The sequence below is a fragment of the Coregonus lavaretus genome, assembly GCF_964263955.1.
Source record: "Coregonus lavaretus genome assembly, chromosome: 3".
NCBI lineage: Eukaryota > Metazoa > Chordata > Actinopteri > Salmoniformes > Salmonidae > Coregonus > Coregonus lavaretus.
The window spans coordinates 47,157,926-47,169,082 of record NC_139990.1 but is presented as its reverse complement, the minus strand read 5'-3'; the positions used below and the strand labels follow the sequence as shown (position 1 = coordinate 47,169,082).

The 11,157-nt window shown below is 38.4% G+C and overlaps 1 protein-coding gene across 2 annotated transcripts; it reads right to left on the bottom strand.

Annotated features, from left to right (window-relative positions):
• Positions 1-9,016: 9,016 nt before the first annotated feature.
• On the bottom strand, positions 9,017-11,157 carry LOC311119470 (protein JTB-like). 2 transcript variants are annotated; one of them, XM_084157748.1, is made up of 5 exons: positions 10,655-11,157; positions 10,501-10,541; positions 10,279-10,364; positions 10,100-10,179; positions 9,017-9,990 (listed from the first exon to the last, which is right to left on the bottom strand). In XM_084157748.1, the coding sequence occupies exons 1-5, from the start codon at positions 10,714-10,716 to the stop codon at positions 9,834-9,836; spliced, it is 426 nt and encodes a 141-aa protein (XP_084013874.1). In that variant the 5' UTR covers positions 10,717-11,157; the 3' UTR covers positions 9,017-9,833. The 2 variants fall into 2 exon arrangements, with proteins under 2 accessions (XP_084013874.1, XP_084013873.1); XM_084157747.1 differs by having other exon boundaries at positions 10,279-10,388; positions 10,655-11,027.

Genomic DNA, 11,157 nt, shown 5'->3' with positions numbered 1-11,157 from the left:
CACACTACTATAGTAGAAACACTTTTCTAGTAGAAACACTACTCTAGTAGAAACACTACTATAGTAGAAAACTAGTCTAGTAGAAACACTACTATAGTAGAAACACTAGTCTAGTAGAAACACTAGTCTAGTAGGAACACTACTATAGTAGAAACGCTAGCCTTGTAGAAACACTAGTCTAGAAGGAACACTAGTCTCGTAGGAACACTACTATTGTAGAAACACTAGTCTTGTAGAAACACTACTATAGTAGGAACACAAGTCTAGTTGGAACACTACTGTAATAGAAACACTAGTCTAGTAGAAACACTACTATAGTAGGAACACTAGTCTAGTAGAAACACTACTATAGTAGAAACACTAGTCTAGTAGGAACACTTGTCTAGTAGAAACACTAGCCTAGTAGGATAACTAGTCTAGTAGAAACACTAATCTAGTAGAAACACTACTATAGTAGAAACACTAGTCTAGTAGAAACACTAGTCTAGTAGAAACACTAGTCTAGTAGAAACACTAGCCTAGAAGGAACACTAGTCTAGTAGGAACACTACTATAGTAGGAACACTAGTCTAGTAGAAACACTAGTCTAGTAGAAACACTACTATAGTAGAACACTAGTCTAGTAGAAACACTACTATAGTAGGAACACTAGTCTAGTAGAAACAAACCTATAGTAGAAACACTAGTCTAGTAGAAACACTACTATAGTAGGAACACTAGTCTAGTAGGAACACTACTATAGTAGAAACATTAGTCTAGTAGAAACACTACTATAGTAGAAACACTTTTCTAGTAGAAACACTACTATAGTAGAAACAATAGTCTAGTAGAAACACTACTATAGTAGAAACACTAGTCTAGTAGAAACACTACTATAGTAGAAACACTAGTCTAGTAGAAACACTACTATAGTAGAAACACTAGTCTAGTAGAAACACTAGTCTAGTAGGAACACTAGTCTAGTAGAAACACTACTATAGTATAAACACTAGTCTAGAAGGAACACTAGTCTAGTAGGAACACTACTATAGTAGAAACACTAGTATAGTAGAAACACTACTATAGTAGAAACACTTGTCTAGTAGAAACACTTGTCTAGTAGGCACACTACTATAGTAGAAACACTTTTCTAGTAGAAACACTACTCTAGTAGAAACACTACTATAGTAGAAAACTAGTCTAGTAGAGACACTACTATAGTAGAAACACTAGTCTAGTAGAAACACTAGTCTAGTAGGAACACTACTATAGTAGAAACGCTAGCCTTGTAGAAACACTAGTCTAGAAGGAACACTAGTCTCGTAGGAACACTACTATTGTAGAAACACTAGTCTTGTAGAAACACTACTATAGTAGGAACACAAGTCTAGTTGGAACACTACTGTAGTAGAAACACTAGTCTAGTAGAAACACTACTATAGTAGGAACACTAGTCTAGTAGAAACACTACTATAGTAGAAACACTAGTCTAGTAGGAACACTTGTCTAGTAGAAACACTAGCCTAGTAGGATAACTAGTCTAGTAGAAACACTAATCTAGTAGAAACACTACTATAGTAGAAACACTACTATAGTAGAAACACTAGTCTAGTAGAAACACTAGTCTAGTAGAAACACTAGTCTAGTAGAAACACTACTATAGTAGAACACTAGTCTAGTAGAAACACTACTATAGTAGGAACACTAGTCTAGTAGAAACAAACCTATAGTAGAAACACTAGTCTAGTAGAAACATTACTATAGTAGAAACACTACTATAGTAGGAACACTAGTCTAGTGGAAACACTAGTCTAGTAGAAACACTACTATAGTAGAACACTAGTCTAGTAGAAACACTACTATAGTAGGAACACTAGTCTAGTAGAAACAAACCTATAGTAGAAACACTAGTCTAGTAGAAACATTACTATAGTAGAAACACTAGTCTAGTAGGAACACTAGTCTAGTGGAAACACTACTACAGTGGAAACACTACTCTAGTAGGAACACTATTATAGTAGAAACACTAGTCTAGTAGGAACACTACTATAGTAGAAACACTACTATAGTTAAAAAACTGGTCTAGTAGGAATACTAGTCTAGTTGGAACACTAGTCTAGTAGAAACACGAGTCTAGTAGAAACACTAGTCTAGTAGGAACACTACTATAGTAGAAACACTAGTCTAGTAGAAACACTAGATTAGTAGAAACACTAGACTAGTAGAAACACTACTATAGTAGAAACACTACTATAGTAGGAACACTAGTATAGTAGAAACACTACTATAGTAGAAACACTTGTCTAGTAGAAACACTAGTCTAGTAGGCACACTACTATAGTAGAAACACTTGTCTAGTAGAAACACTAGTCTAGTAGAAACACTACTATAGTAGAAACACTAGTCTAGTAGAAATACTACTATAGTAGAAACACTAGTCTAGTAGAAACACTACTATAGTATAAACACTAGTCTTGTAGAAACACTAGTATAGTAGAAACACTACTATAGTAGAAACACTAGTATAGTAGAAACACTACTATAGCAGAAACATTAGTCTAGTAGAAACACTACTATAGTAGAAACACTAGTCTAGTAGAAACACTACTATAGTAGAAACACTAGTCTAGTAGAATCACTAGTATAGTAGAAACACTACTATAGTAGAAACACTAGTCTAGTAGAAACACTACTATAGTAGAAACGCTAGTCTAGTAGAAACACTACTATAGTAGAAACACTAGTCTAGTAGAAACACTAGTCTAGTAGGAACACTAGTCTAGTAGAAACACTAGTCTAGTAGAAACACTAGCCTAGTAGGATAACTAGTCTAGTAGAAACACTACTATAGTAGAAACACTAATCTAGTAGAAACACTACTATAGTAGAAACACTACTATAGTAGAAACACTAGTCTAGTAGAAACACTAGTCTAGTAGAAACACTAGCCTAGAAGGAACACTAGTCTAGTAGGAACACTACTATAGTAGAAACACTAGTCTTGTAGAAACACTACTATAGAAGGAATACTAGTCTAGTAGGAACACTAGTCTAGTAGGAACACTAGTCTAGTAGAAACACTAGTCTAGTAGAAACACTACTATAGTAGGAACACTACTATAGTAGGAACACTAGTCTAGTAGGACACTAGTCTAGTAGAAACACTACTATAGTAGAAACACTAGTCTAGTAGGAACACTACTATAGTAGATACACTAGTCTAGTAGGAACACTGCTATAGTAGAAACACTACTATAGTAGAAAAACTGGTCTAGTAGGAATACTAGTCTAGTAGGAACACTAGTCTAGTAGAAACACGAGTCTAGTAGAAACACTACTATAGTAGAAACACTAGTCTAGTAGAAACACCAGACTAGTAGAAACACTACTATAGTAGAAACACTAGTCTAGTAGAAACACGACTATAGTAGGAACACTAGTCCAGTAGAAACACTACTATAGTAGAAACACTAGTATAGTAGAAACACTACTATAGTAACAACATTTGTCGAGTAGAAACACTAGTCTAGTAGGCACACTACTATAGTAGAAACACTTGTCTAGTAGAAACACTAGTCTAGTAGAAACACTACTATAGTAGAAACACTACTATAGTAGAAACACTAGTCTAGTAGAAACACTACTATAGTAGAAACACTAGTATAGTAGAAACACTACTATAGTAGAAACACTAGCCTTGTAGAAACACTACTATAGTAGGAACACTATTCTAGTAGGAACACTACTATAGTAGAAACACTAGTCTAGTAGGAACACTACTATAGTATAAACCCTAGTCTAGAAGAAACACTACTATAGTAGAAACACTAGTCTAGTAGAAACACTACTACAGTAGGAACACTAGTCTAGTAGAAACACTAGTCTAGTAGAAACACTATTATAGTAGAACTAGTCTAGTAGAAACACTACTATAGTAGGAACACTAGTCTAGTAGAAACACTACTATAGTAGAAACACTAGTCTAGTAGAAACACTACTATAGTAGAAACACTAGTCTAGTAGGAACACTAGTCTAGTAGGAACACTAGTCTAGTAGAAACACTACTATAGTAGAAACACTAGTCTAGTAGAAACACTAGTCTAGTAGAAACACTACTATAGTAGAAACACTAGTCTAGTAGAAACACTACTATAGTAGAAACACTAGTATAGTAGAAACACTACTATAGTAGAAACACTAGTCTAGTAGAAACACTAGTCTAGTAGAAACACTAGTCTAGTAGGAACACAACTATAGTAGAAACACGAGTCTAGTAGAAACACTAGTCTAGTAGAAACACTACTATAGTAAAAACACTAGTCTAGTAGAAACACTAGTCTAGTAGAAACACTAGTCTAGTAGGAACACTAGTCTAGTAAAAACACTACTATAGTAGAAACACTAGTCTAGTAGGAACACTACTATAGTAGAAACACTAGTCTAGTAGGAACACTACTATAGTAGAAACACTACTATAGTAGAAAAACTGGTCTAGTAGGAATACTAGTCTAGTAGGAACACTAGTCTAGTAGAAACACGAGTCTAGTAGAAACACTACTATAGTAGAAACACTAGTCTAGTAGAAACACTTCTCTAGTAGGAACACTAGTCTAGTAGAAACACTACTGTAGTAGAAACACTAGTCTAGTAGGAACACTACAATAGTAGAAACACTAGTCTAGTAGAAACACTAGTCTAGTAGAAACACTAGACTAGTAGAAACACTACTATAGTAGAAACACTAGTCTAGTAGGAACACTAGTCTACATAATGTCTGGTATGGGATCCCTCAGGGCAGATATTTACGAGTTATGAGATGGTTGTGTGCAGTGCAGATGGTTTTGCTGAAGCTTTGTTGCAATCTTGTTTTACATTCCTTCTCGTTAATCTGTTGGCAATATGTGCTATTCATAAAACGAGTGAGACTATAGGAGGAAAGAGGTAGGTCAGTCTGACTGATGAAGCCAACAGGCGTTAGGCAGCACAGAAAAAGAGCACAAAATGCCATCTTCATTCTCTCTCTCTCCCAAACCCTACAGAGGTTTTACCTGGAATTGCATGACGTCATGACATGGAACTCCTCGGATGATACATGTCCGAGATCCTTGCCCTCTGACGTTACCGAGGTATTTAATCCATCTAAATAAGGAAAAGATTACATCGGGGGAAGTCAAGAGATTATGTAACCTGACTACAGCAGAGGCGGACTGGCCATCTGGCATTTCGGGCAAATGCCAGAAGTGCTTGTCCATTTTTAGCACAGTGGGCCTGTCTAACTTGTTTTTCTTTTGCTCAAAATGATAATTATCTGGCTAATAATAGGGGTCTCGAAAAAAACATGGGCCGATGTGGGGGATCAAGGAAAATAATGGGCCAGTTTGTTAGAAATGCCAGGGCCGATTTTTGGTCCCAGTCTGACCCTGGCCTACAGCAATAATAAGGTGATTTACTGTATTTAGTGGGACGAATGAAATGTCATCTCACTCACAAAATTGTGCCACTTTTCCATGGTCACAGTGGGGTTGGACCGCAAAGAGCCAAAAAGTCTCTGTCAATACGTTTAAAAACATGCGTTTTAGATCATATGTTTGCTTATCTGTCACTAGGAGTCTACCTTTGGGAAATCCATGCAATCCAATTAATTCAAACAACTAAGACACAGTATGAAAACAAACATGTTGTCCTTGCATCTTCCTTGTGGTTTATTTCTGTAGCCTACTAGTCTGCTATACAGGGATTAATGACATAAAGGGACGTGTGTGTGTGACTTCTTTACTAGATGGGTGTCTGATAAGAGGCTAAACCCAGATGACCAAATCAACCCGCGGGTGTCTTTTCAGCACCTTCCACTACAAGCGCAGTGCATAGGTTATCTGCCTCTCTCTTGACCGGACACTAGATCATCTGTTCCACCTAGCCCTAAGGGGGGAACCACAACAACTAGAAACAGACATGGCAAAATCAGCAGCTATCTTGCTGGTGTTCGTTTACTTTTTGTACATCCTATCTCAATCAGCCCATGTGGTTGCAGGATGGACAGACGAAAGGCTACCCAAGGCTGAAGTTACAGAGGACTCTAGGGAACTGGTGAGTAACCTGCTATAGTAATACATATTAGTTGAGGGTACAATACAATTAAGGAATGCTATTGACACTATTTGATCATATAGGCCTATCGTACTGTACATTCATACAGTGAGGGAAAAAAGTATTTGATCCCCTGCTGATTTTGTACGTTTGCCCACTGACAAAGACATGATCAGTCTATAATTTTAATGGTAGGTTTATTTGAACAGTGAGAGACAGAATAACAACAAAAAAATCCAGAAAAACATGTTATAAATTGATTTGCATTTTAATGAGGGAAATAAGAATTTGACCCCCTCTCAATCAGTAAGATTTCTGGCTCCCAGGTGTCTTTTATACAGGTAATGAGCTGAGATTAGGAGCACACTCTTAAAGGGAGTGCTCCTAATCTCAGCTTGTTACCTGTATAAAAGACACCTGTCCACAGAAGCAATCAATCAATCAGATTCCAAACTCTCCACCATGGCCAAGACCAAAGAGCTCTCCAAGGATGTCAGGGACAAGATTGTAGACCTACACAAGGCTGGAATGGGCTACAAGACCATCGCCAAGCAGCTTGGTGAGAAGGTGACAACAGTTGGTGCGATTATTCGCAAATGGAAGAAACACAAAATAACTGTCAATCTCCCTCGGCCTGGGGCTCCATGCAAGATCTCACCTCGTGGAGTTGCAATGATCATGAGAACGGTGAGGAATCAGTTCAGAACTACACAGGAGGATCTTGTCAATGATCTCAAGGCAGCTGGGACCATAGTCACCAAGAAAACAATTGGTAACACACTACGCCGTGAAGGACTGAAATCCTGCAGCGCCCGCAAGGTCCCCCTGCTCAAGAAAGCACATATACAGGGCCGTCTGAAGTTTGCCAATGAACATCTGAATGATTCAGAGGAGAACTGGGTGAAAGTGTTGTGGTTAGATGAGACCAAAATCGAGCTCTTTGGCATCAACTCAACTCGCCGTGTTTGGAGGAGGAGGAATGCTGCCTATGACCCCAAGAACACCATCCCCACCGTCAAACATGGAGGTGGAAACATTATGCTTTGGGGGTGTTTTTCTGCTAAGGGGACAGGACAACTATACCGCATCAAAGGGACGATGGACGGGGCCATGTACCGTCAAATCTTGGGTGAGAACCTCCTTCCCTCAGCCAGGGCATTGAAAATGGGTCGTGGATGGGTATTCCAGCATGACAATGACCCAAAACACACGGCCAAGGCAACAAAGGAGTGGCTCAAGAAGAAGCACATTAAGGTCCTGGAGTGGCCTAGCCAGTCTCCAGACCTTAATCCCATAGAAAATCTGTGGAGGGAGCTGAAAGTTCGAGTTGCCAAACGTCAGGCTCGAAACCTTAATGACTTGGAGAAGATCTGCAAAGAGGAGTGGGACAAAATCCCTCCTGAGATGTGTGCAAACCTGGTGGCCAACTACAAGAAACGTCTGACCTCTGTGATTGCCAACAAGGGTTTTGCCACCAAGTACTAAGTCATGTTTTGCAGAGGGGTCAAATACTTATTTCCCTCATTAAAATGCAAATCAATTTATAACATTTTTGACATGCGTTTTTCTGGATTTTTTTGTTGTCATTCTGTCTCTCACTGTTCAAATAAACCTACCATTAAAATTATAGACTGATCATGTCTTTGTCAGTGGGCAAACGTACAAAATCAGCAGGGGATCAAATACTTTTTTCCCTCACTGTAGTGAGCCATTGCAATTCACCAATAAACATGGTCTTTTGTGAGGCGACAGATTTGTAGGGCCATTTCAATACAGGTTAATACAGCTTTTTCTCTGTGTGTGTTGCAGCTGGGTGTCCTTCATAACGTCCTAGAGAAACTCCAAAACCGAAGAATGGCTGTGTGGGAAAGAAGACAAAGCCACCTTCCTAGTGTAAGCAAGCTATTTCAGACACCACAGGTGAATAGTTGAATAGGTAATCAATTTCCCAAATGTGTGGGTCAGAGCCTCTGGTGGCTTGTGGGTGGCTCCTTTTGGATTGTGGGTCAAGACTACATTCTTGCTAGAACATTCTTGCTAGAACATGTTCTGGGGGATAAAGAATAAACACTCCAAAAGCTTATGCTGTGTAACTTTTTTGAAGACCATTGGAAACTACTAAATAAACAAACTCTCAAAGGATTCTTTTCAGAACTATTTAGAACTGATTTAGATTATACTCAGCCTTTCGAGTAACTAATGGGTACATTTAACCCCATGACTAGATGGAGTTTTTCCCTCTGGATGAATAATATTCTGTAGAATAAACAATAGAATGAGGAATAAAACATGAAGATAATAAGCAGATGGAACTTTGAGCTGTGTTTATGTTATGCAGTTCTTAGAAAGAGTTGTACAGTTGCAAAAGCCTACAAAAGCCAGACCATCTTGTAGGCTACTAATACGAACTGTGATGGGAACAGTGCTGTCTTATGGCGACATCTAGTGGCCAAGGTACTTAAAAGTATTACGTCAACTTCTCCTTCCTTGTGAATATCTCATTTGGAAAATTCTACCATATCAATTTTGTTCTATTTTCTTTCCAGTGTAATGTTGGTGACTACTGCACAGTGAAAAAGGGAGCATGGTACGGCCAACTATGTGACTGTCCAAGAGGATCAAAGTGCAACCTCTTCTTCCTCAAGTGTTTGTGATTTATTTTTGTTATGGTAATAGTTCATTTATTTCTGTCTGAATAGTGTAGGATTTTGATATTTCGCTTTGCTAACTTCTAATATATATACTTCTTCTGACCTGTTTCATTCAAGTGTTCTTTGTTTAATTTGCCTCTAATTTTACCATTGTTTGTTGTGCATTCAGCACAGATATAAAGAAGGTAAGCTCTGTAAATATGAAAAAGAGCCTCTTTTTGTATGTACATTTTGATTGATAAACTGTCCAATTCCTTTCACAACTTAATCAGAAAAAAGCACAATTATATTCACAGCCTAAAAAAACAAACTGTTTTTTTTATTGGTCATAAATAGAAAGTGCAATAAACTGTAACATTTGTTGCACACTTACAGCAACATAATAATTAGGAATAGTGTTAACAGAGCTGTAAGAAATCGGAAGAACCATCTTATGACTAGTGTGTAACCAAAAGGAAACACTTGTCAAATGACACCATAAATAGATACGTATAGTTTAGACAGACCTGAATTTCACACACAAATGTGATTGACCACAGACAAAAAAATGTCATCTCTGTCGTACAGCATTCAGTGTAGCTGGCAATACCGATTATTCAGAAAGTAATCTTTAAATGAAAATACTGTATATCCTCAACAATATGACATAGGCCTAGATATTTGTAGTATTCGTCTCTCTGGTTGGACCAACTCAGTTGTTATGATGACAATGCAGACAATGTGAGAGACAATGTCAGAAAGTGAGACCAAGTTGACATGTTCAAATCCCCAAAACAGAGACATGGAATAGGTAGGCAGGACTATACTCTAATCTCAGACACAGAAACGATATTAACTATGACAACAACATAAAGACATGTTGTGCTGCAATGTTATTAACCATACTGGAGTAATGACTTGAACACATTGTAAGATTAATTCAAACCAATAACTATTGTGCAGTGTATGGGTCATACTTACACATCGGCATTTCACAAATAAGGCCTCAACAAGACATGGGATCAAAATGGAATACTGATCCCAAAAGAGATACCAAGGTGCAAGTGCTGCCATTCAAGTCCTTCGAACATTTGAGAGTGGACAAGCGCCGGCCAACAGCACCCAGTCTCTAGTCTCTATATGGATAGGATCTGCCTGCGGACCTTTTCAGAGGCCAGGTAGTCCAGGGTTCTCTGACGAGCTATAACCACCAGGACCAAGACTACCGTCAGGCACATCATGATCCCCTCAAACCTCCAGAATAGGCTCTCCTCCATCCGAGAGGAACGGCAGCTGAGAAAAGAGAAAGATAGAATTGTAGTCGGACCTGAACTGGCAGTTGCAGTAGCATCAATTTAGGAAAATATTCAAATAAAAATACACAAAAAAGGAGGTAGGCTACCTCTTGTATTCAACTTTGTTGGACTTTGCACAGTTGATCTTTTCTATGAATCCAGTTCTGTCACACGGTGCCCATGATTTCTAGAGGAGACAAAGACATGAGAGGGGATGCCATACTTTAGATGTGTTATTGATTAGTATTATGGTGCTCAAGAAAATAGGAATTATCTTAACCCTCACCATCTGAAATGGGTTGCACCATGCACACTCTGTCAAAATCGAAAACTCCTCCTCTTGCCAGCAATGAAGGGATGTTGTGCTTATCTCTGCAAATAAAGACATAACAATAGCTAGAAACTTCAATGTTAGGTTTTAGTGCAATAGCTAGGTCTATAACTACTGGGCAACTATTATAGCTACCCGAGCTGTATTTAAGTGTTATATAACTAGCTATGGGTCTACCTGTAGAGTATTCCTCTCCTGAAATAGCAGCACCATGGACACTGGAAGAAAGTGATAGAATGGTTTGGTTAACTACTTCGACACATTCATAAAAGTCAGAGGTTTGACGTCAGCTCAGTCAGTGACATGGCTGAATGCTGCACAGCACACTCACCTGAGTGACGCAGGTACTACCAGGAGCAGTGTGATGATCGAGAACATTCGGGAATCGCTCATTGTGCTGGTAAGAGGGGCACGAACTCCAGACTGTCAGTAACTTCTAATGAGATGACAAAATAACGTAGCTTCTGTGACGTTAGCTATTATGTAGCTAGCTAGTAGCCTAACGTTAGCTATCAGTTGAGTTCCAGAAGCATATTTGCAGCAGCTAAAACCGATTTATAACTCATCCCAAACTTCCGTTTTCATTGTGATGACTCATCAAATACGGAATACTCAAGTATCTTTAAATGTTAAAGTTATTCCATCAAAAATGTTTTGTCTTGGCAGAATTGTAGCCATCTTGAATCATCGAAGTTCCTCTCTATGTCACCTGACCTGAGTGACATGCTTGAAGTGCTCTGACAAGCAGGCATTCAGGTCAGTTTGTAACTTTCTGGCTCTTTTGTCTATGCTGTGAGTGACAATTACATTTCTACTGAAGGTCAATAATGTACT

What these genes read in the sequence shown, in the direction of transcription:
- LOC311119470 (XM_084157747.1), bottom strand. Translation starts at nt 10,716, where the DNA reads ATGAGCGATTCCCGAATGTTCTCGATCATCACACTGCTCCTGGTAGTA. An exon ending in GTAGTACCTGCGTCACTCAG is followed by an intron (nt 10,542 to 10,654) that starts GTGAGTGTGCTG and finishes ACTTTCTTCCAG; the next exon opens with TGTCCATGGTGCTGCTATTT. An exon ending in AACAAAGTTGAATACAAGAG is followed by an intron (nt 9,991 to 10,099) that starts GTAGCCTACCTC and finishes CTCTTTTCTCAG; the next exon opens with CTGCCGTTCCTCTCGGATGG.